Source organism: Nelusetta ayraudi, unplaced genomic scaffold (genome assembly GCF_046127955.1).
Source record: "Nelusetta ayraudi isolate G7.1 ecotype Tasmania unplaced genomic scaffold, CSIRO-AGI_Nayr_v1 ptg000033l, whole genome shotgun sequence".
Classification (NCBI taxonomy): Eukaryota; Metazoa; Chordata; class Actinopteri; order Tetraodontiformes; family Monacanthidae; genus Nelusetta; species Nelusetta ayraudi.
The window spans coordinates 5,512,011-5,535,220 of NW_027466083.1; the positions used below are offsets into that span (position 1 = coordinate 5,512,011).

The 23,210-nt window shown below is 46.9% G+C and overlaps 2 protein-coding genes across 4 annotated transcripts; both read left to right on the forward strand.

Moving 5' to 3' along the window:
• Positions 1-883: 883 nt before the first annotated feature.
• Positions 884-12,508, forward strand: LOC142891914 (clustered mitochondria protein homolog). 2 transcript variants are annotated; one of them, XM_076031846.1, is made up of 31 exons: positions 893-1,026; positions 1,229-1,306; positions 1,714-1,778; positions 1,959-2,953; positions 3,028-3,149; positions 3,529-3,700; positions 3,815-3,955; positions 4,025-4,155; positions 4,663-4,817; positions 5,004-5,129; positions 5,256-5,403; positions 5,538-5,630; positions 6,011-6,229; positions 6,428-6,603; positions 7,152-7,457; positions 7,535-7,638; positions 7,852-7,953; positions 8,040-8,140; positions 8,224-8,376; positions 8,473-8,535; positions 8,691-8,938; positions 9,019-9,103; positions 9,371-9,524; positions 10,244-10,383; positions 10,516-10,596; positions 10,700-10,825; positions 11,247-11,368; positions 11,443-11,536; positions 11,617-11,751; positions 11,828-11,892; positions 12,040-12,508. In XM_076031846.1, exons 4-31 carry the CDS (start codon positions 1,999-2,001, stop codon positions 12,107-12,109), a joined length of 4,587 nt encoding a protein of 1,528 aa, XP_075887961.1. In that variant the 5' UTR covers positions 893-1,026; positions 1,229-1,306; positions 1,714-1,778; positions 1,959-1,998; the 3' UTR covers positions 12,110-12,508. The 2 variants fall into 2 exon arrangements, with proteins under 2 accessions (XP_075887962.1, XP_075887961.1); XM_076031847.1 differs by lacking the exon at positions 1,229-1,306 and having other exon boundaries at positions 884-1,026.
• Positions 12,509-12,945: 437 nt separating this feature from the next.
• Positions 12,946-22,480, forward strand: pafah1b1b (platelet-activating factor acetylhydrolase 1b, regulatory subunit 1b). Of its 2 annotated transcripts, XM_076031848.1 has the most exons (11): positions 12,954-13,126; positions 16,581-16,890; positions 18,554-18,638; positions 18,748-18,822; positions 19,305-19,511; positions 20,521-20,689; positions 20,789-20,891; positions 21,012-21,240; positions 21,371-21,472; positions 21,708-21,864; positions 21,974-22,480. In XM_076031848.1, the coding sequence occupies exons 2-11, from the start codon at positions 16,859-16,861 to the stop codon at positions 22,045-22,047; spliced, it is 1,233 nt and encodes a 410-aa protein (XP_075887963.1). In that variant the 5' UTR covers positions 12,954-13,126; positions 16,581-16,858; the 3' UTR covers positions 22,048-22,480. The 2 variants fall into 2 exon arrangements, with proteins under 2 accessions (XP_075887964.1, XP_075887963.1); XM_076031849.1 differs by lacking the exon at positions 16,581-16,890 and having other exon boundaries at positions 12,946-13,126.
• Positions 22,481-23,210: the final 730 nt, after the last annotated feature.

A 23,210-nucleotide genomic window follows, 5' to 3' on the forward strand; every position in this document is an offset into this window, starting at 1 on the left:
GCTAGGAGAAATGTTTTGTATGATTTGCACTTTATTAAATTCATGTGACATGCCTCGTCATGGCAGAGAAGCACTACTGGTGTCAAGTGGTCTGGTTTTACTTTGTCATTGTTCAAACAGGCTTCAGCCAACGTGTCCACCCCTGCATCTCCCACTGTGACATCTTGACTGCTTTTATGTGCAAAGATTTACCTCATCTTATCTTTATCTTTTCTCCGGCTCTTTTTTTTAGTTTCTGAAATAATAATAACAATAATAATAATGATAATAATAATAATAATAATATTTTTTATGTTTTAGTTTAGTGCATAAACTGTACAAATCTTTACATTCATACATATATTAAACCAAACCCAGTGAAGAGTTTGCCCACTTATGATAGTAAATTCACACATATTTCTGCAAACATGCCGTTGGTCTCCTAGCAAACATGCCTATTGAGGGGAAAGGACTCATGCCCAGAATGTTAATGTCCTCTGCAGCCCTGCAACAGGACCCCAGCATGGTGCACAAGAATGTGGCTGAAAATCAGAGAAAGAAAAAAAAGGGGGGGGGGCAAAATAAAGAGAGGCGCCCCTCTCACCACCACCACCATTGATTCACCTGCTGTATTTTCTGACATTCAAGCTTGATAGAGAGTGCAGACGCACAGGAAGTTGCATCACAAACTGCTGGAAGGTCGCCCTCTACTGGACTTGGACAGGTCCTGAACGTGGGAATAGAAGGAGGAAGGGGGGCCTGCACGCTCCGCTCACGGCTCCTCTCACAACACTGAAGGGCAGACACACATACACGCACACACAGGCAAACAGGCACCGGTTTGTGTAACGTGGTGTCGCAGCAAGGACAGCGGAGGGAGCGAGGCTTGGGAAAAGAGGGCAGCCTGCGGGACGCCGGCACTGTGGTTTGTGCAGGATGAGCAGCAGCAGCAGCAGCAGCAGCAGAGGAGGAGTCTGGGGAAGATGACAACCACCGGCAGTTTGTCCGTCTCTGTCCAGGTTGCACGGCTCCACAGATTCAGTCAAGGTAATGTGGTATTTATATTTCATTCCTCTATCTGACACTGTGGTTTTGAAAAAAAAAATGCAATCCAGACTTCCCATTAGCTTGCACATGAAGTGAGACTTTGAAAAACTCTCATCGGGATTCCATGCAGGGTATTCTGCTGGACTCACTCACTCGCTGGCAGTGTTACACACACACTAATCCCTTTTGGTTTGTGTTTCAGGATCCCCACACATCCGACATCACCACAGAGTTCATGTAATCAGATTTAGTCTGCAAAGTTCTCCTGCTCTGTTTCGCTGTAAGGTGACACCACTTCACAATCTTCATAATCTCATCACTGGCTGTTGTTTCAGGCTCTCAGCTGTTTGCTTTGACACAGGCTGCACTCGCAGGCACACAGGCACGTGACAAAGCTGTTGGCGGTTTATACTTAGCAGCTTTAAACCCTTCCTGCTCCTCTTTAAATCTTCCTAAATGCTCCTCTTGAACTCCTACCCAGCGCAGACCTGAAGGAAATAAGGTGGTTCTCCAACCATTTTGTAGGGGTTCCAATTAACACAAGTGACAATGTAATACCACAAACTCTGTAATCGATTCAGTTGCTAAGAGGTGTGAGTGCATTTGTTGCACAGAATGTACTTAAATCAAACCAATGTGAATCTCTATGGTACAGAACCCTGCAAACAAAAATGCTTTCTGTTTCAGGTTGGCAAGATGGACGAGCATGATTTTAGAAGTGAATCCTGAGTGACGCAGCTACCATCTGCCAGGTTAGCAAGCTGCACTTCACATCCTTCACTGAGATCGACTGTATTCACCTTCATCTGTGGATAAATCTGTTGCAAATTTGCAAAAAAACAAACAAACAAACAAACAAACTTGGGTGTAGACTTTCTAGCTTAATCTTATTTATCAGTGTCCTCGTATAAACATCAGCGTTTCTCCCTCAGGTCTCGTACGCATCCTGTGCTACTGTGCACAAGAGGCACAATGGGAAACATAGTCCACTGCTGTCACGTTTTGTCGGGCTACTTCAGGTGCCGGGATGCTCTCACCCAGAACGAGCCGGAGAGATCCGCTCTGCTGTCCAGCGAAGACAGCGACTGTGATCCGGCGAGCCTGTCAGACAACTCTGAGGAGGACCTGTCCACCGTCTCGACGGGCGTGACCAACCTGACCCTGGAGCCGGAGAACTTTCTGTTTCCTGACATCATACTAAGCAGCAGCCTGGGAGGGGACGTGGCCCTGGTGGAGCCCATGGTGTGTCTGCTCGTGTCTGAGGAGGGAGAAGCAACGAGGCTGCATGAAGGCAGTGGGAGGAGCAGGGATTTCTCTGAGGTCGAGACTCAGACTGAAGCAGAGACTTGGATCGGTTCGCAGACCCAGACTCAGACCGAGATGCTGGACAGCGGAGCTGCAAATGAAGATCTGAGACTGCGAGATGCAGAGACACCTGGAGGGGGAGCAGATGCTGCAGCCTGGTCCGGGGAGGTGAACAGGATGAACAACCGAAGCAATGACGCCAATTTAAAAGGCGCTCTCATCCAGGTCCACATGCTGACTGCAACTTCAACTGACCACATCTCCCAGACAGAGCAGAGCACAGAGCTGCACGGCGGTGGAGAGGAGCAGCACACTTTGACATCAGAGATCAAAGGATGCAGCGATGAATACCAGCACCCCTCAGTGATGCTGACGGAACATGCTAAGAACTTTGATCCTTTTACATATGTGGATGGAACGGGGCAGAGCGGTCGGGGTGGTGAACAAGCCGGACAGGAGTCAGATCAGAACTTCACACAACACCAGAAGAACTGCCAACAATCAGTGGACGGCCAGGAGACACCTCATCTACGGGTGGACATGGTGGAGGAGGAGGTAAAGGAGGAGGTTGTACATTCAACTGACGGTCTGGTTCTAGCAGACGGAGGAGATTGTGTCAAAGGTGAGGTGTTTCCGTTTGCCGTCAGCTTTCAAAGTCGCCTGGATCATTAACAATTGTTGTGTTTCAAACTGCAGATGAAGACGTGGCTGGTGCCAACCAGCTGACCGAGGCTGATGAAAACATCCTTGTCGACCTCCAAGACACCAGCTTCACCGTCACTATCGAAGTGCCAGGAACGGAAGGTTTTGAGCTGCAGGTTTGGCTACTTGACTGAACTGAAGTCGACGCTCCTGTTTTATTTTTAGACGCCAGTCATTCTGGGATACTTAACCTTTTACTTCCACACACTCGTATTCAACATTGAGCTTGTGTACACACAAATAGGCCCATACACTCTTTCTTGGCTGTTGTTGTTTGGCACTGCATTTGCTTCATTGATCCAATGTATATCTGTCTCTTTCTGGTATGGTAAGAGTTTGATTTGTTATCCAATTTCAAGGGGTTTTCTGTTCTCACTTGCATGCAGTGTAGCTTGTAGTCAGTTTCTTTGTTTCATTGTGTCTCTATTGTTTGTCTTTTACTGTGCAATTGAAATAATATTCACATCATAATAATTTCTATGTCTGTACCTTCAGGTGTCGGGCCAGCTGCTGGTGGCGGAGCTGCAGCGGGTACTGATGGAGCACGAGCTCACCTGCCATCGCACATGTTTCTCCCTCCAGCTGGGTGGCAACACGCTGGACAGCCTCGCACAGCTGAGAGACGTTCAGGGCCTCCAGGATGGAGCATCAATCAAGGTGCTCGAAGGTAATTGGCCCCCCTAAATTTTGTTTTGATATAATCTGAACTTGAGACGAGGACAGTATATGAGCTCCAAGATGTTCCTCTCACGCACTGATAATCCTCTCTGGTCATTTCCAGAGTCCTACACAATCCGTGATGCTCGCCTTCACCTCAGACATGTGCGTGACCTCCTGAGGAGCCTCGACCCTGCAGACGCATACAATGGAGTCAATTGCAGCTCACTGTCTTACCTCAGCTACTACACCCAGAGGGCCACGGGTACGGAGTTCCTTCCTGTGTTTTTTTCCCACTCTCAGCTGCCTTCACATCCAGGTTTGTTTCCTTCAGACACTGACGGTCTGGGGAGCAGAAAAGTTTCTGACAAGGAGTCAATGGATCTGAGGCCTCCAGACTATCTCCTTCCAGGGTGTAAGGACCTGCCACTGAAGCCTCTGCAGCCTATCAGAGAAGACAGGAAGGTCAGAGGGTTATTTTTTATATATGTATATATATATATATATATGTATATATATATATATATATATACACTACCAGTCAAAAGTTAGGACACATATTTCTGATATAATGGTTTTTCTTTCATTTTCGTCACTATTTACATTGTAGATTGTCACTCAAGGCATCAATCAATCAATCTAGAATAGGCACCCTTCATATAATATATGAAATATAACATATTTAGATATTTAACATTTATTTTCTTTTTGCCACATCTCTTGGTTACATATTTGATATATTCAGTATGTATCTACAGTGTAGAAAGTAGTAAATATAAAGAAGAAACAGGTGTGTCCAAACTTTTGACTGGTCGTGTATATAGGTAGATTTACTTTATCATTGAGGTAATGCTGGAGGAGGCACATCAATCTGGCCACAAGCAAACAAAAGCAAAAAATGAAATAAAAATAAAAGTGATCCATGTTTTTTTTACTGTACAAGGACCTCATTCTCTCCATGTTCATGAGCAGCCGTTACAGTGCCTGCGGGTTCTGACTCTGAGCAGCTGGAACCCGCCTCCAGGAAACAGGAAGATGCATGGGGACCTAATGTACCTCAACCTCCTGACTCTGGAGGACAAAGAGGTCAACATCACAGCCTCCACACGTGGCTTCTACCTCAACCAGTGAGTGTCCATCTTGGGAGGAGCCCATAAGGAACGTTTCAGTTGGGAATGGCAGAAAATATTTTAAATGTAAATGTACAATAATTCAACGTTAAAATCTAAGCAGGAAATGTTGTCAAGCCATGAACAATGGCTGATTTGTCAGTTCATGTTTCATTTCTTAACGCGTTTCCTTGTCCTGTCCAGATCAACCGCCTTCAATTTCAACCCAAAACCTGCCCATCCCAGAATCCTTTGCCACTCCTTGATTGAGCTGCTGAGTCAAGTCAGCCCAACTTTCAGGAAATCATTCGGCACCCTGCAGAAAAGGAGGTGAGGAAAACCCGTTGCAGGAAAAGCAACACGTCACCCGTTTAACATGGACACATATTCATGAATTCCAGTTTTGAACCTATGTGGGCTTCACTAATGGAACAATGTTTGTCGTCTGCAACCCAGAGTCCAGCAGCATCCTTATGAGCGGATCGCAACACCTTTCCAGGTGTTCACCTGGATCGCCCGTCAGGAGGAGCACACGCTAGATTGTGTCAGAGCCGAGGAGATGCAGCCCAGTCACATGGGCCCTGAGGAGAACGCAGCTGGCCAGGTGGCAAATGTGGACAGTTCCTCTGATATTTCAGTAAAAGGGAGAATGGACAGCACACTGAGACAAAAATAATTGACCTACATCTGCATCTATATAAACTAGTTGAAGAGGTGATGACGATGTTTCTGTCGCAGGTTCGAGACTGGAACGAAGAGCTGCAGGGTTGCAGGGAACTGGCTCGGAATACCATTCAGGAGCGCTTGCACAGGGAGAGGAGCATATTCAAGGTGAGAGAACTCACAGACATAAAAAATGTAGAATGTATGCCTTTATGCACTTGCAGCGCTCAAACTGTCCTGCTGAGGTCTGTGAAAGTGATGTTGTCTTCATAAATAAAGGCAAAATACAACATTTAACTGAAACAGAAGATGTAAACAAAAGCCATGTTTTCAATGAGAAAACTTTTTGCAACTGTTAAAATAATTACTCAATTGTATTTGCAATCTCTAAAACAGTCAAATAGATGCTATCTATTATCTCATTTAAATCCCCCCCAAAAAATCTGACTGCTTTCCTCTAGTAAAATAGTTGGGGGTTTTTTTTGTTTGTTTTTTTAAAGTTACAGTTTCCCAAAAAAAAAAAATGTTTATATAATCCCTTCATGCAGACCAACAGTGACTTCCTGGAGGCTGCAACGCGAGGAGCCGTAGCCGTCACTGATGGGAACGTCATACCGTTAAATCCCGGGGAGGCGCCTCATATGCAGATGTTCATTTGGAGCAACCTCTTCCTCAGCCTGGGCTTCGACATTGGCGAGCATTACCTACCACTAGGGGGCGACAGTGCCGCGCATGCCGCTGCCCTGCGTGACCTGAGAGGAGCGCAGGTAAAGATCTCAACAAACTCAATTAAATGAGTGAGCGGTTAAGCATTCTGCGGGACATGTGCTAATGATGTAATCATCAATTTGGCTAGCAAAAACGATATCAAGGTAAGAAAATAATGTGTAGCTATTCGACCTCTCCCAACATGTGCAATTTCTTTATGATCCATTGGTGGGAAAAAAGACGTTGTGGCTTTGCAGGCTTACGTAGACGCCGACCAGGAGGGGCTGCACACACTTGGCTCGGTGGTGGTGGATTACCGCGGCGTCCGTGTCGTCGCTCAGACAATAGTCCCTGGTATCCTGGAGAAACAGCAGGAGCAGAGCGTCGTCTACGGCTCCAACGACTACGGGAAGACCGTGTGTTCGCACCCAAGGTGACTAAAACCTGAGAGTTACAGTTTTATCCTTTTACATTCATTCAAAAGCTACTTTCCGGCTTAAAGGTCCCATCACGTAAATTAGTTATGGGACTTGAATTCGGTTGCAGGTTCAATACTGGGGTCTGGGGCAGAGTGCAGGAGAAAGAGAGTACAAAAAATGGATGGATGGACTAAAATCATTCATTCATTCATCTTCTATACCCGCTTATTCCTATTCAGGGTCACGGGGGTCTGCTGGAGCCTATCCCAGCTGTCTTAGGGCGAAGGCAGGTTGATACCCTGGACAAGTCGCCAGTTCATCGCAGGGCCACATAGAGACAGACAACCATTCACACTCACATGCACACCTACGGACAATTTAGAATCTTCAATTGACCTCACATGCGTGTTTTTGGAGTGTGGGAGGAAGCCGGAGAACCCAGAGAGAACCCACACAGACACAGGGAGAACATGCAAACTCAGAAAGGTCCAAGGTCCGCGCTAACCACTGCGCCACCGTGTCGCCCTGGACTAAAATTATATGTATATATATATTTTTTTAGGTTTTTGGAGCTTTTGGATAAAACCAGCAAACCGCTGAGAATCCAGCGCCACCAGGTGCTCGACCACGACGACAGCCCAGTGGAGCTTTGCTCCAGCGTGGAGACCAAAGGCATCATGGGTAATGACGGCAGGCCCTACGTCTTGGACCTCCTTCGCACCTTCCCTCCTGACCTTAACTTCCAGTTCCCGGAGGCGGAGGACGCCGAGACGCCAGAGGAGTGTCGGCGCTCCGGCTTCCCTCAATGTCACCGCCACAGCCTGGCCAACCTCCGGCCGGAGCTAATAGAGGCCTTCACACAGCACCGGTCAGCACGGGGATCAGTTAACACAGCTGGAGCGATTGAGTGTCTTCTCTCTGCTCTCACCATATTTTCTGTTGCAGGCATGAACTTTATGCCAGAATGGTGTCGCAGGGATTCACCCAACTAGAGGAGCAGGAGAGTAAACATCCTGAAGATCAGGCACAGAATGCTGCTGATGAAAAAGGTAAATAAGATCAGTGAACGAGAAGAAATATTCAAAGAAGATAAAACAGAAGTTGTGCTGGGATTTTTTTACATGGTCGCGTGATCTCAAAGTTAGAAGATGAAAAGACCCAGAGTTGTTGTTCTCATCTCAGCAGCTGTCATTTGTTCTATGTTCTCTTTTTCTCTTTCTGCTACCTTTTAATTAATCAGGGTTTTTTTTTAACTTTTGCAGAAAATCGAAGAAGAAATGTGATTCTAAACGCCTGTTGCGCTGCCGGATCAGTGAGCCAGACTCACTTTGACCTCTGCTTTAATCCCGATGTCTGCTCCCCAGGTACCACACACACACACGCATACATGCATATGGAATTACTGTGACTGGAGCATCAGCCTGAGTTTGACCTGTGTTTGCTGCTGCAGGCGTTCGCTTCCCCTCTGACTGTGCTGCTGAGTGGCAGAAGCAGAGGCGTCTGCTGTGGGACGCAGCCGCCTTCCTGCTGTCAAATCAGATCCCAGCGGTGGTCAGTCTCCCGTGGAAATGAAATCTGAGTGGATATCTGCCTAACCGCTGACCCCAGTCTGACTCTGTGTGTGTGCGTGGTAGCTGAGGGACTGTCTGGAGGATGCGGAGGTGCCAATGGATGGAGTGACCATGACCTCTGCGCTGCACCGACGGGGGGTAAACGTGCGATACCTGGGTTTCGTACTGAGGGAGCTGGAAAGGGATGAGAGCAAAGAGAGGCTCACCCACATCCAGGTAAACACATTTTTGCAATGATATTTACAATCTTAAGTAGATGTGAAGTTTTAGCCAGTATTTGTGTCACATAAGAGGTGAAATGTTCCTTTCCAGAGGATTTGTGTTGGCGAGATCATCATCCGAAGTGCAAAACACATCTTCAGGAACTACATACAGGTAAAGGGCTCATAGAACACAACAGGAGGACAGAACAGAAGTCAGTACAGGCTGACTTCTGTTTTTTAATTTCAAGAAGTAATTTAAGCTAAAATATTGCAATTTACATATCCCACAACTCTTTCTCTACTCTTTTCACTTGGGTCTCGTACCAGGATGTGGAACCTGCTGCGTTCTCTGCCGCTGTCAGCCACTTTCTCAACTGCTTGCTGGGCTCCTCCTCCTACCTCCCCGACACCGGCTCAGCTGAGCCGCCTGCCCGCCGCAGGAGCCGCCGTCGCCGCGCTCAGCCGAACCGGGTCACTTCGTCCAAGGACAGCGGGTGGACCAAGCTAACTCCCAGCGAGCTGTGGAGCAGGATCAGGAACGAGGCCCACGATTATTACCACCACGTGGCCGAGGGGTTTGTTTGTTTGCGCTTTGTGTGTCCGCAGCCTGGTGCGGGCAACAGGATTTCATCCACTTCGCCCTCTCTGTGTGCAGTGAAAGTCTAGACGAGGTCCTGGAAAGGCACGGCATGCAGAAGATCTCCCTGCTGCGAGAGATCGCCATCAAGACGGGCATTCAGGTTGGGACATTAGCAGTCTTTTCACGATCAGGAACTCAATTAAACCAAAAGTGTTGCCATATCTAGACAGTTTACATTTAGCTCAGACAAACCACTAAAGAGAGGGGATGAAGATTTCTATCACTGAGGTGCCTGGAGTGCATCCCAGCTGTCTCGGGGTGAAGGTGGGGTTACACTCTGGTCAGTTTGTTGCAGGACACTGCTGGTAGACGATATGTATTGAGCAACACGGATCCCATGAGTGCTTCGTCCTCTTCTTTGTTTCAGGTCAAGCTGAGGGAGTACGTGTTTGAGTCCCGGCACCGGCCTGCATTCAGCGAGGAGGACGTCGTCAACATGTTCCCTGTGGTGAAACATCTCAGAGTGACCGGGACAGACGCCTCGCGGCTTGTGCAGCAGGCTGAGGCGCTGATACAGCAGGGTGAGAAACATGCCAGATGAATATGAAATAACATGGCTCCTCACACGAATCAACGCACAGTGATTTTGCATTATTTTTACTCTGACAGTCATTAATCGCCTTTGCCATTGTGAGAACATACAGCATGTAACTTCTAAAACTTTTAATGTGCACGTTCATGTTGCTTTTTAAAGTCCTGAATTTTGCAGACACCATATGGGCTGAGATTTTAGATGTTAGGCTCCATAAATAGAATCCACTAGAATTTGTACTGTTTAACACTTTGTTTGTTCATCCATCCATCTTCTATACCCGCTTCCTCCTGCACTCACGGCTGCGGGGCTCTGCTGGAGCCTCTCCCAGCTGCCATGGGGGCGAAGGCAGGGTGACACCCTGCACAAGTGGCCAGTTCATTGCAGGGAAGGGTTTAGAAGGACAAACAAGGGAAGGACAAGCAGGGCCACAAAAAAGGCATACATCCATTCACACTCACACCTGAGGAGAATTTAGAGTTCCCAATTTGCGGCATATCCATGTTTTTTGACTGTGGAAGGAAGCTGGAGAACACAGAGAGAACCCACGCAGGCACAGGGAGATGCAAACTCTACGCAGAAGGGCCTCAGGACCGGGATTGAACCCGCAACCTTCTTGCAGTGCTGACCACTGCGCCAACGTGTCGCCCATTTGTTTATTTACAAGCACTTTTTGAGGCTCATCAGCAGTGCTTGCATTCGTTTCAGGGCTTCTCAGAGACGGCTACGAGCTGATCAGCCAGGCCCACGCTCAGTTCAGCAGTGTGTGCGGGGTCCTGCACGAGGACGTGTGCACATGCCTGCGTCTCCTCGGACGACTCAGCTACATTCTGGGGGATTACTCGGAGGTAAATGCACATCGCAGTTCAATTGCCTTGACAACTGGCGTAGCCTGCATTAAAAAAAAATAATAAAGCACACCGAATGTGGGGCCGTTAAGGTTTCTAACATTTCTAACTGGAGATCTGCATGTCTGCCAGGCTCTCAGCTTCCAGGAGAAGGCTGTCATGAGCAGTGAGAGAGTGCAAGGTATCGACCATCCACGGACCATACGGGACTACGTGAGAACTATTCCTTTGTCTTTGAAAGACAGGCAGGTTGTCGGACCTGTTTGTGGAGCTCTAGTGTTCTAACCTGGACACACCCTGCTGTCTTGTGTCTCAGACTCACCTGGCGCTGTACTGCGCTGCGGCCGGCCGGCTTATGACCTCGCTACAGCTGCTGTACCGTGCCCGCTACCTCACCCTGCTGGTGACTGGGGAAGATCATCCACAGGTCATGCAGGTGGATGTAAGTGAGACATAACCTGGATTTTCACTCACTACTGGCTCTTTACTATGTTGTCCAATTAAGTCAACAATGTGTGTTTTTCTTTCTTGGGATTCTCAAAATCAATTTTGAACTTGACAAAGCCTTGTCATTGGCCAAATATATAATTGATATTAACCAACGTGACTATTATTATGTGACATAAAATTTCAATGCACTTGACTTCTTCCTACTCCTTTTCGTGCATGTAATCTTAAATGCAGCTTCTATTTTGTTTGATTTTTTTCTTTTTAACTGTTTTATTTTTATTTCAGCTTTTTTTTTGTTTTCTTTTGTTATAATTTACATGATCGAAATAAAGTATTCAAACAAACGTACTTAGTTTGATCCACCACATGCTGAAATCCTCTGTGACATCCCTGTTGTGGTTCCTCTTTACAAGACGATGCTGGGCCTTGTGATGTTTGGACTGATGGAGCACGAGCTCTCCTTGAAGTTCCTACAAAATGCCTTAACTCTTGCCGCAAAATACCACGGCTCCACGTCCCTGAAGTGTGCACACTGGTAAGTCAGTTTGTCCTCATCCTTTAAAATTTAAGTCAGAGCCTTCAGCACGTCTCCGTCTCTCCTCTGTACAGCCGTCACCTGCTGGCCACGGTTTATGAAAGCAAAGGGGAGCTCAGATTGGCCCTGCAGCACAAGAAGGAGGTCCATTTGATCTACAATAAGCAGGTGAGCTTAAAGGTTCAACTGCGGTGGTGTTTGTGCGTTCACGATTTAGCCTCAGCCAGCTTCCATTTGCACACACACAGGCTGGTGAGGACTGTGACAGGACGGAGGAGAGGGGGGAGCACCTGCAGAGCCTCACTCAGCAGGCTGTGGTGCTTCAGGAGACCATCAGCCAGAGCCACAGCCTCACTCCAGATATCTGTGCATCTCTCCTAAAGGTTTGCACACCTCTTCCTTTCTAGCAGGAGCTGGTTGTGTTTTTCTTGTGTGATTATTTTTTCTCTTTGTCTTCAGTTTTCCCCATCAAACCTCCCTGCAATCGTTCACCATCTCAATCGAGCATGTGGAATCCAAATCAGGTGAACATAAAAAATATGTCTCAAGTCATCTATACATAATCTGTAACAATTAGTGACCCTTGGATGAACTGCTAGTTCAATTATAAGTATCATTCTGAATGATTACATCACTCTCAATATTTGTTTTGTTTTGTGTTTTCTCTTTAGTGAAAAAGAAATTCCAGAGCTGGACCCTGAAAACATAGTACCTGGAACTGCACATTATACAGACTACTAGAGAATGTCTGTGTATCCAGTCAGGCTCCTGGAAAACATCACACAATAATATAAATATAATAAAAACTAATGGTTAGACTGTCTCAAGTAATCATGTTAAAGAAAAATAAAAGTGATGTAGCTGTTTCCTGACAGAGGACTGTGCTGTGTTGCTGTGAAGTGAATTATGAAGATTGAACTCTGGACAATCTGCAGCCATGACACTGCCTCAGTTCAAAGGAAATGAGGCATTGATGAACACAACAGAACGTAGCACCAGGCACAAATGTTTCCTCAAGAAAATGCATTGACTCTGCATGATGATATAAATGGGTTGTGCTGCTGCTGCTGGATGAATGGACAAACAGTGAGTTTAGAATTACCTTTCCTGGGGAAAAGAAATACAAAATAAAGCCAAAATCATGTTCAATTTGTGCATCATCACCCCCCATGTTCTTGTTTGCCCAGTGGGTGTCGCGCTTACTCCAAGAATGCTTCAGAACGCCCCCCCCACGCCCCCCCACCCCAGTAATTATACGTTAATATTTTTTCAGGCATAGAATGATGGAATAACGAGGAAAACATTTTCTTTGCCGCCATTCACTCTTGTTTCACTCATTCACACGTTCAGTGTGCGATTATTCTATGGAAATGTTGCGTTGATAACTGAAGTGTAATAAATAATGTCGTGTCCTCTACCGCGAATAGCAAATTGAAAAGTTTTGCAGACTTGTGTTCAAACACACCAGAGGCTTAACAACAATGATATCGTGTAACTTGCACCGGCGGCGTGTCTCGCCCCTTTAATCCACGAGCTGTACTCACGTTGCGCGCCTCCGCTCGCTGCGACGTGCGCGCCGCCGACATCCACTGTCGACCGTTAGCTCGGGCCGGGCGAATGCGGTGGTACCAAAGAGGAGAAGAAATCTGACCGACAGTGCCGGGTGATGTGAAAAGTCACAACACCACATCAAAGTCAAGCCTTCCTATCGCCAGCCGATACAGCTTAAATGGATGTTAAAATAGCCCGTCTCGAAGGGTGAGTGTTCGACCGCTGCGAGGCTCCGTATCGTCTTGTTTTGGCACTTCGAAAGGACTTGTTATTTTTTGACGACGAATTACCTGCAGTGTCTGCGCTCTCCCGTCCCGATCTCAAAATGGCGGAGAGGCCCAGGAGCTAAGCTAACTTGCTATGTTGCTGTCGCTGGGTGCGTCGTTTTTATTTGCGAACGTAGCGATAACATTGCCGCAATAACAACTAAACTGTTGGGGCTTGTGTTTTTTTCCCCTCGTGACCTAGATTTACGCTGGGGCTATTGGTTATTAATCTTTGTTATGACGACACTTGTTGTGGAACTGAGCTAAACATTTGGCTAATGTTAGCCTCGTCTGTTTATGGAGGTTGTGTGTTTGGAGCTAACGTGTTAAGTTAGCCGACTGAGCTAACCTGGATGCTGACAGCTTGCAGCCATATTTTCCTTTAGCCGGTGTTTCTTGATAGAAAACGCATGAAGCAAATATATCGTACGCATATATATTTATATATATGACTGCATCTACCTGGCCGCTAAACGTAGTTTTTAAGATGCACCTCCAATTGGCTGAATCACCCGGTAATACTGAAGTTGCCGTTTCATATTCGTGCTCATTCTGACGTTAAACAGTTGTACGCGTCTGTGACAGGCGTTCTTCAAATTGTGTGTTGCGTGTTGACGCGCAAAGCTTTTGTGTGATTTTTTTTAATTTATTTTTAGCATCGATATATTGTCGTTATGAATGTCCAGGCTGCTCGAACTGACCGCTCCAGTTTATGTCTTCGTTGCCGTGCTAAGCTAACGTCGGCTGGAAAGGGCGTTGCTGAGCCATTGCTGCAACTTCGCCCTTGTGAGCATCTAATCCAGGAAAGGCGTCACCCAAGCAAGATATTGAACCTCTGACAGATTTTCCTGACGGAATATTGCAATCTGCAGCTTATTATGCTCGTTTATATGCACACTGCGTGTTAGTACGGTAAAAGTCGGTTTAAGGAATCTCGACTAGGGCGGGGACTAAAAATGATCACCATCGATAACGCATTTAACCATTATTGACACGTTTTCCTTATAAATGAACTGGATTATACTACCATGTTCTTTTTAATTCCTACTATATAAAAAAAAAAAAAGTACCCAGTGTCATACATCATTTTATTGTTTTACATACATAATATATGATGATTGATGATGGTTTTAAAATTACTCCAGCATGCTGTGGTTGCACCCTGTTTTATGACTGATGCAACACAATATTACATTAGTCACTACTACACCTATTTCTATATTAATAATCAAAGATTGACTTGCAGTCTTGTGACTGCTTGGTATTCTTTCACTGTCTGGCTCTTTACGTCTTGGCTCTCATTATTCACACGTGTTAGGTTGGGCAACTTTTGAGCCTTGTGTTTTTATTGCACTGACTGTCACAATTCATCACCAGAGGCAACATTTATTTGGTAAAACCACCAGTACTGAAAAGTCATCATGTTATCTTAACATTGATATGCCTTGAAGATGTCACAGTTTTTGAAATTCACAGTTAAATGCTGGCTTAATGACTTCCCCTCATTTGTATTTCAGAGCTTTTACATCAGCCACAAAGTGCCATAAGATATTAGTAAGACAATAATGACAACAGTCTGCCAATTATGTTTCTCACCCGTGGGGATGTAGGCCGTTATAAGCCTGCAACAAAACATTTCAATGTCTTCTTCTGTCCTGTGGCATTATCACCAATTTAAACTAATATCAGCAAGCATGGATATAAACAAAACGATAAGCAGTAAGGTCATTATCAGTGACTTAAAGTCCTAGCCTGTACATTTTAGAAGCAAGGAATGGTAAGGAAGAAAATTGCTCACAATCTCAGGCTTAATTGTCATGTCAGTATGTGTTCTATGCTGCTGTAACTACATGGTTATGTTTGACCGCACCTCTACAAGTTCTTCATGTTAAAGAAAATTGTTACTAATAGATGGCTCTCTAAATGTGCCACAGAGGACCTTTAAAGCATTATTTTCTCTTGGTAGAAGTTGTTTGCTCTTAACCTCACTCTCAATTGTCATAAAATGAGTCCCCTTTCTAATAAATCTCTTAGTGTGCCTACTTAATTACATTTTGGCTTCAAGTATCACACAAATTCATGTGTTTCATTACCACGTTCATGGTTGTCTCAGTGATTCAATACATCATTGTTGTGTTCATGTACTCTGCACTGATCCACAATGCATTTTTTCAAAAAACAGACTTTGAACTCTTTGTGTTGATTTATGACTGACCGTGTTTCCTCTGTTGAGCACTCGGTTAATTATGCATTTCTCCACGTAATAATTTGTAGACATGTGACTGAAATGCTGCCCAGATCATTTCACTCTTTGTTGTTGTTGTTATGATTATTATGATTATTATTATTACTATTAGTAGTAGTAGTAGTAGTAGTAGTAGTATTATCATTAATAATATTATTTTTAGTTGCTGGTGAAGCCCAGGAGTCTCAGGCAGGCACAAAAGCTATAGAGAATCTCTTAGTTGCATAACAGCGTGGCGGTTGGTCCTTTTGGCCAAATGGCTATTTTTGACCCACACTATGAGCATGGCTCGGCTGGCCAGCCCTTTCATGTATGCACCAACGAATTAAGCAGTTCTCTTGAAGATACGCGTGCCCTGCCCCTGGCGAGATGTTAAGTTAGCCTCTGCGACTGTCAAGCTTTTCATTCAGAGTGAAAGCGCCCTCCTGTTAAGCAGACAGGCGTACAGTAAGAAAATTGAATTAAGTGTTATTGGTATGTGTTTAGAATTTTAACATTTTAAAAACATTTTAAAAGCAAGCAGACGACGGCAAACCAGGCAATAATCTGAGATGGTGCAGCTGCTCCTCCCTTCATGCTTTGGTTTAATCGCGTTAGCCACCGTCGTGTCCCTTCTTTACACTGCACTGTCAGCTGTGTCAGGACTTGTGGTCTCCATCACTTAAAAACACACGCACACACTTGCATTGACTCTATGTTGTCTCGTCTAGCCGCTAAGCAGCTTAGTGTGATTGTGGCCTCAGGTCCCAGCAGTCTGGCAGCTCAGGAAGTGAAGGTTCCTATTAGCTCTCCAATCCCTCTGTGTTTCCTTGCCATTCGTCATTGTGTTCTTCTTGTGATCTGTGCACATTGCACCAAAATTCTCGTGACTCAGAAATATCCAAACTCTCCAGTAACACTAATATTGATTCAATGTGTGCCATTCAGGTGCAGTTTGTGGAACTGGCTGCTGTGTTTGTTTGACGCCATGCCCACAATAAGAATACGTTGACTGAACACAATAAGAATACATGAAGCTGTAAGCAGAGATCTACGCAGCCCTTGCACAGTGCAGTCTGGTTGACATGACATTAATAAACATGAAAGCTATTCCTCTTCTTGAATTTATAGGAGAATCGTGTCTTCTTTTCTTGTTCCCCTTTTCTTCCAGGTGATGGGAACTTCTGATCACTGAGGTGGACCTCGGCCCAGCCAGTGCTCGTGGAGGCTTGTGCCAGCAGTCGATTGACAGTAGTTCATCCATTTTACGCACTGCTTCGTGGCCCTGTCTGTTTGGGGGGGAAAAAATATATATTTTCGCCACATCGGAGTCTCTGAGGAACTTCTCTGAGGGATTGGGCGCCTCCCCCCGCTGCACACTTCACTCCCGGACTCCTCCCCCAGCAACTCACCCCCCGTCTCCCCAAGAGGGAGAGAACAGCAGCCACCATGGTGCTGTCGCAAAGACAAAGAGACGAACTGTGAGTGCCTCAGTGTAAATGTTGCTTCATTGCATATGTAAACAGAACTAGACTAGACATGCAGACAAACATGTCCGGTTCTATACAGGGTTATGCATTTGCGTGTGTGTGCACGTCAGCTTTGTAACAACACCTCAAAAGTGTCGCCACAAAATCAAGAAGTAGCCAAGTTTTCACTCTGCTGTCGCTGCCAAACACCAGACAATTATCGAGTCTTTCTTAATTGTGAAAACAAGAGGGACCAATGACACCAGGGCAGAAACAGCTGAGATGTTCACTGTACCATCCTCCAAATGCACACACTAAATGATTCCCTCCGAACACAACAACACACACCTGCCTTTTGTTGTCGTCATTCCACACAGGCATGAGATCTCACAGATAAATCGCATGATCAAACTTGACTTGAGTTGCAATCGGTGTTGTCAGCTGACTGTCTGGAGACAAAGAATACTGGTGAGGTCTTGGCTGTGAACCGTGTGCACAGTGTTTTCTCCATGTGCGACATCCCGCCTCTGATCTCTCCTGGTCCTCTGTATTTCATTGGCTTGTGTGTGTGACTGCTGTGGGAGGCGGCCCGGTGTGGCGTCGTCGATGTCAGGCGTGTTTGATCAGGATCAGCGGAAACGGTCTCCCTGACGCCTCAACGCTCGGACGCTATTTGCACAAAACAACGCGATGCCGCTGATCGCTCTGTTACGCTTTTCCCTCCCTAAAAACAGGATCAGAGCTTGGCGTCTAGCGTGTGATCATCAAGGAAATATGAAGAGATGAAGGACCGAGGTGCTTCACTTGATAGCCACTTGATGAATATTTAATTGCCGCATGGCTTTGCAGAGGAAGGAGGAGACGGGGTGGGGGGGTGGGTGGAGCGGGGACGTAAGATAGTGATGGCCGGTTGCTGGGAGCAGCACTGTGCAGTGATGCCAGGGCCACCGCATGGTGTGCAAATCAAGGAATTCACTCTCCTGGTGTATTCTCTCTTCGCCTGTAAAGGCTGGACTGTGTATGCTCTGATTCAACATATATAAGCTGCTGGTGATGGCATCAGGGTTTCGGTGATTGGCTGCTTCAAGTTGCAGCCTATAATTAGGCCCCGCTACTCATCAAACATTTATTCTCCTCCACATGAAAAAAAGATTTTTCCACTCATTTATATAACTGGGCGTACGTCTGTGTGTGAGTCTCCCGTGTCACAGTGTTTACGGTTGTGTTTCCATGTGCTTGTGGCTGGAGTGAGTGAGTGTGTGAGTGCGTGCGCGTGTCCACTTTGAACCATTTTCACTCTTTGTGTTAAATGTCTTGTTTCCATAGCAGCCTCAGCCATAGTTTCCCCATTGACTCAGTTCTCGGTGTTGCTGTGACGGGCCTGCAGTTTTCTGTGACACACACACACACACACACACACGCTGATATTCAAGGTGGGAGAGTGGAACTTAAATCCCCAAGCTGCCATTAGTTTGGCAGGGTGTGGTCACTTCTCTTTTAATGGAGAAACCTGCATTTGTCTTTAAAATTGACTTATGGCAGGTCATTGTTGCCGGACACACATTAAACACACCAGGTCATCAGTGACGTCAGTGAGTGTGCGGTGGTGTCAGAGGGGACATCATCTCTGCAAATCTCTGCTTTTTACAAGTGGGTTTTCTTCAACTTTTCCTAGAAACCGAGCTATAGCTGACTACCTGCGCTCCAATGGCTACGAGGAGGCCTATTCAACCTTCAAGAAAGAGGCGGTCTTAGATATGGTATGGAAAGAGAGGCACGCTCAAATGTCAACTCAGATGCACACAAAAATGTGTGTTTAATACGAGAGACGCGGGCCATTTTCACTGACTGTCTCTGTTTCTTTGATAGAATGAAGAAGTAGACAAAAAGTATGCAGGACTTTTGGAAAAGAAATGGACTTCAGTCATCAGATTACAGAAGAAGGTAAGAAGTGTTTCTTCAGAGTTTTTTGTTGGATGTAGACCTTACAGATGAGGCTGCACTAATCTTGTGAGAGTTCATCATTAACCAGCGCTACGTCATGTTTGCTCTTAGTTGCCCTTTTACATTTTTACTCACCTTAATGTTGATTTATTTGTATTGTTAGATATTACTGTGCATATATTTTCTATTTGCTGTCTATGTTTTTTGCATGAAGCGGTAAAAACTAGAAAGGAATCAGATCAATCAGGGCTCATCTGCTAATTGTGAAAAGGGCTCTTTCGTGTTATGATGCTCTCGGTTTCACATTCATTTGGCCTCAATATCAACCAGAGCAGCTCATGCACCCTCATTCTTACTGCCGGTTCTCCCTAACCTGTTTGGAAATATTTCTGTCTCAATATGATGTTGAAGTGTGTCTTATTTACACACAACACAAGTGTGTTTATTTTCCGACTTCCGTCTTTTGTGTCTTTGTGCCTCAGGTCATGGAGTTGGAGTCGAAGCTGAATGAGGCAAAGGAGGAGATGACACATGGAGGCCCTGTGGGTCAGAAGAGGGACCCCAAGGAGTGGATCCCCCGCCCCCCGGAGAGATACGCCCTGAGCGGGCACCGTGCTCCCGTCACGCGTGTCATCTTCCACCCCGTCTTCTCCGTTATGGTCACAGCCTCCGAGGACGCCACCATCAAGGTAGTCGGCAGATATTTTCACTCGCCGTTGTTTACGATGACCCCTGTGGCCGGGCAGAAACATCAGAAACACTTATTGGGGGGATATTTTGATGCAGTGCAACACAACGAGCCTCTCATTTTGTCACACTGCTACATATGGATTTTTGTGACGTAGCTGCTGGTTTGAGAGTCGGCTGGTGGCTGCGTGCTGCAGCGTCTCAAAGCAAAAACCAGCCAGTGTTGCAGCACAGCAGCGACGCCTCTGCAGCCCTGACCCTTCACATCAAAGCTTTGCTGCAGATTTTTTTTTTATCCTGGACTGCCCACCCCCCCCTCCCTCACTCCTCCTCCCCCTGTTTGTCCCCCTCTCTGCTCCCCTTCCCTCCTCTCTGTACTTTCTGCTTTGTCACTGCTCATCATGTTCTGTTGCTAGTGTTGTCAGAGGCAACACTCCCAAGGCGTTGCACCTTGGGAAACATGCAAATCTGCTTCCCTTTCAAGCCTCTTCTTTTTCTTTCTTGCCCTTTCATATTCATTAGGCAGGTGAATATGTCAGCAAAGCAAAGTGCTTTTAAACAGCCTATTTTGTAACTGTGTGTGTGGTATTAGTAACAAGTGGATCAATTGTAGACCTGGCAGTCAAATTACACAAATAACACATTGACACACATCAGATTTTACAGCCACAAAATTTTACCCGTCAGATCTTTTGTGTCCGTGTAATGTTTTCTGTTCACTAGCTTTAGTTTAGTCACCTATTCTGTTACATGGACTCCACTGCTGAAATGTATCACATTTGTTCTAATAATGTGTGTCTGTTGTGAGGTTTAATTACAGTGTAACTCTGTCTGACTGTCCATGGAAACTGTTAAAATCGCTGGCATTTTTTCATCAATTTAAACGTTTAGATTCATTCAAGATGATTTCTGTGTTGTTGGGTTGTTTGTTTGTCTTCTCAGCCAGACACATTTCACAGGCACTCTCTGTGTTCATGATTGTTGACAATCACCGTCTGCGTGCACTTGCAGGTGTGGGACTACGAGGCGGGAGACTTTGAGCGAACCTTGAAGGGCCACACAGACTCTGTGCAGGACATCTGCTTCGACCAGACAGGAAAACTGCTGGCTTCATGTTCGGCCGACATGAGCATCAAGCTGTGGGACTTTCAGGGATTCGAGTGCATCCGAACAATGCATGGTGAGAATCCGACGCTTGTGACCCGACGGGTCTCGCTCTTATTCCAACACCTGCGACATGCTGCAGCCGTGGAACTAAACTCTTGACCGTGTCGCCCAGGCCATGACCACAACGTGTCGTCTGTTGCCATCATGCCAAACGGGGACCACATAGTGTCGGCCTCCAGAGACAAGACCATTAAGATGTGGGAGGTGGCCACTGGGTAAGAGAGAGCCTGAGCCTCTTGTTTTACATCTTTGTTGCATCCAAGAAATCTGCTGCGTCCTTTTCCGTTTGTCTTTGTGCCGCCTGCTCTTGCAACCCGTCACGCTTCCCTCCGCAGGTACTGTGTGAAGACGTTCACAGGCCACAGGGAGTGGGTGAGGATGGTCCGTCCCAACCAGGACGGCTCGCTGCTCGCCAGCTGCTCCAATGACCAGACGGTGCGCGTGTGGGTGGTCGCCTCAAAGGAGTGCAAAGCCGAGCTGCGGGAGCACGAGCACGTGGTGGAGTGCATCGCCTGGGCCCCCGAGAGCGCCCACCCCACCATCCTGGAGGCCACCGGCTCAGAGGTACGTCAAGGAGGCAGAGGAGCCTCCAGTGAGCAAAGAGCCACGTCAGCTTCCCACAAACCGTGGCTGAAGATCGGCAGCACATCAGCTGGGAGGTGTTTCTCATCTCGACTCCTCTGTCTGTTTCCAGAGCAAGAAAAGTGGGAAACCAGGCCCTTTCCTCCTGTCGGGATCTAGAGATAAAACTATTAAGATGTGGGATGTGAGCATCGGCATCTGCCTCATGACTCTGGTGAGTTGTCACCACTGTGAGATCATTGCCAGGGTCGTCGTCTGATGGGTCTTACGTAGATCACCCAGTGATTCCCGGGCGCGACACCGCTACTGTCCACCGCTCCCTCGGGATGATGGGTCAAATGCAGAGAACAAATTTGGCCTCCTTCGGGATGTGACAGTCACTGGGACTTTAACTTTTTAACTTTAACTTAAGATGAAGGAGTGTGCTGAACACGCGTGTCCTCCCTCAGGTGGGACATGACAACTGGGTGCGTGGAGTGTTGTTTCACCCAGGAGGAAGATTCATAGTGAGCTGCGCCGATGACAAAACTCTCCGGATCTGGGACTTCAAGAACAAACGCTGCATGAAGGTCCTGAGTGCCCACGAACACTTTGTTACCTCTCTGGGTAGGAACATCTCGCAACTGTTTAAGCACGTCTTCAGTTTGTCCCGGTGACCCGGGCCGTCGTAGAAGCGGCTCACCTGACCGAGGGCTTTCCTCTTCCTGTGTTTCAGATTTCCACAAGAGCGCCCCCTACGTGGTGACCGGCAGCGTCGACCAGACAGTCAAAGTGTGGGAGTGCCGCTGAGGGCGCCACTTCCCCTTCTCCTGTCCTGCCCCACTCCCCTCCCTCCCTGCCTCCCTCACATGTCCCATCCCTAATTACCTTCCTCCCTCCCCCACCCACCGGAACCTCAACCCTCTCTCTTCCTCTGACAACCAGCCCTTCACCTCTCGCTCTTCAAACCATAGTTGACCATGGCGCTTTACTCCCCCTCCCCCTCCCCCCACCTCCTCCGCCCTCCTTCCCCTACATCAGTCCAACCCTAACAGGACGGCCGCTGTCCTTTTTGTGTAAATTATTCTGGATGTAGGGTACGCTTAATAAATGTCACGCAATCTCTGACACGTAAACACACTCAAAAAGAATAAGTATTTCCTCGCATGGTGATTCAAACAACAACTAAAAAGAAAATTGCATTATTGTTTAAAAAAAAAAAATCAAACATAAAAAAAAACAACTAATTTTGCGTACGGGTGTCATGGCGTTCCGTCGGGTCGGAGGGTCGTCGCCCTCGTGCGTCAGTGCAGGCGAGTGTTGAAGGACGTCCAGGTCCCGTCCTGCCGCCGCGGGAAACAGTGCGAGCGAAAGAACGAGCGAAAGCTGCTCCAGAAGACGTTTCAATAGCTGCAGAGCGAGCGAGCGCGCACGTGTATATGTGTGTGTATACCTTGTGTGAGTGCGTGTGTGTTTGTATTACTCTGACAGGAGAATCTCTCCGCCGTCTCCTCCCGCCACCAGGGGGGCGGGGGGGAAGAGGCGGAGCTTCTCGCCCACTGTGTTTCATTCTTTCGTACGGCTTCATCTCTTTTAACGATGCTTTCTAGTAGACACTCACAGGACCTTAACGACCCCCCCGACCTCCCTCCTCCCCCACCCCCAAGCTGCTGAGAGCGCAGACACACGAGCCGCAACAGAGGTGTGTCTCACATACGTGAACGTGTGCGCTCAAACTCTTAACGCGGTTTGTGTGCGTGTGTGTGTGTTTGTGTGTGCGCGCGCGCGTGTGTGTGTGTGTGTGTGTGTGTGTGTGTGGGTGTGTGTGTGTGTGTACATGTCTGCCCCCAGAGAATCTCTTTGCTCGCTGCCATTGCCTTGTGGACCCACCGGGGGCTCCCTCCCTCACGCGGGACTTTTTTCATTCTGCTTTCTGTGGTCTCACTGCTCTCTCCACACACACACACACACAC

Coding starts and splice junctions, on each gene's coding strand:
- LOC142891914 (XM_076031847.1), top strand. CDS start 1,999: ATGGGAAACATAGTCCACTGCTGTCACGTTTTGTCGGGCTACTTCAGG. Junction 8,141..8,223: donor CAAATCAGATCCCAGCGGTG/GTCAGTCTCCCG, acceptor TGTGCGTGGTAG/CTGAGGGACTGTCTGGAGGA. Junction 8,377..8,472: donor AGAGGCTCACCCACATCCAG/GTAAACACATTT, acceptor GTTCCTTTCCAG/AGGATTTGTGTTGGCGAGAT.
- pafah1b1b (XM_076031848.1), top strand. CDS start 16,859: ATGGTGCTGTCGCAAAGACAAAGAGACGAACT. Junction 20,690..20,788: donor GTGCATCCGAACAATGCATG/GTGAGAATCCGA, acceptor CGTGTCGCCCAG/GCCATGACCACAACGTGTCG. Junction 21,865..21,973: donor ACACTTTGTTACCTCTCTGG/GTAGGAACATCT, acceptor CCTGTGTTTCAG/ATTTCCACAAGAGCGCCCCC.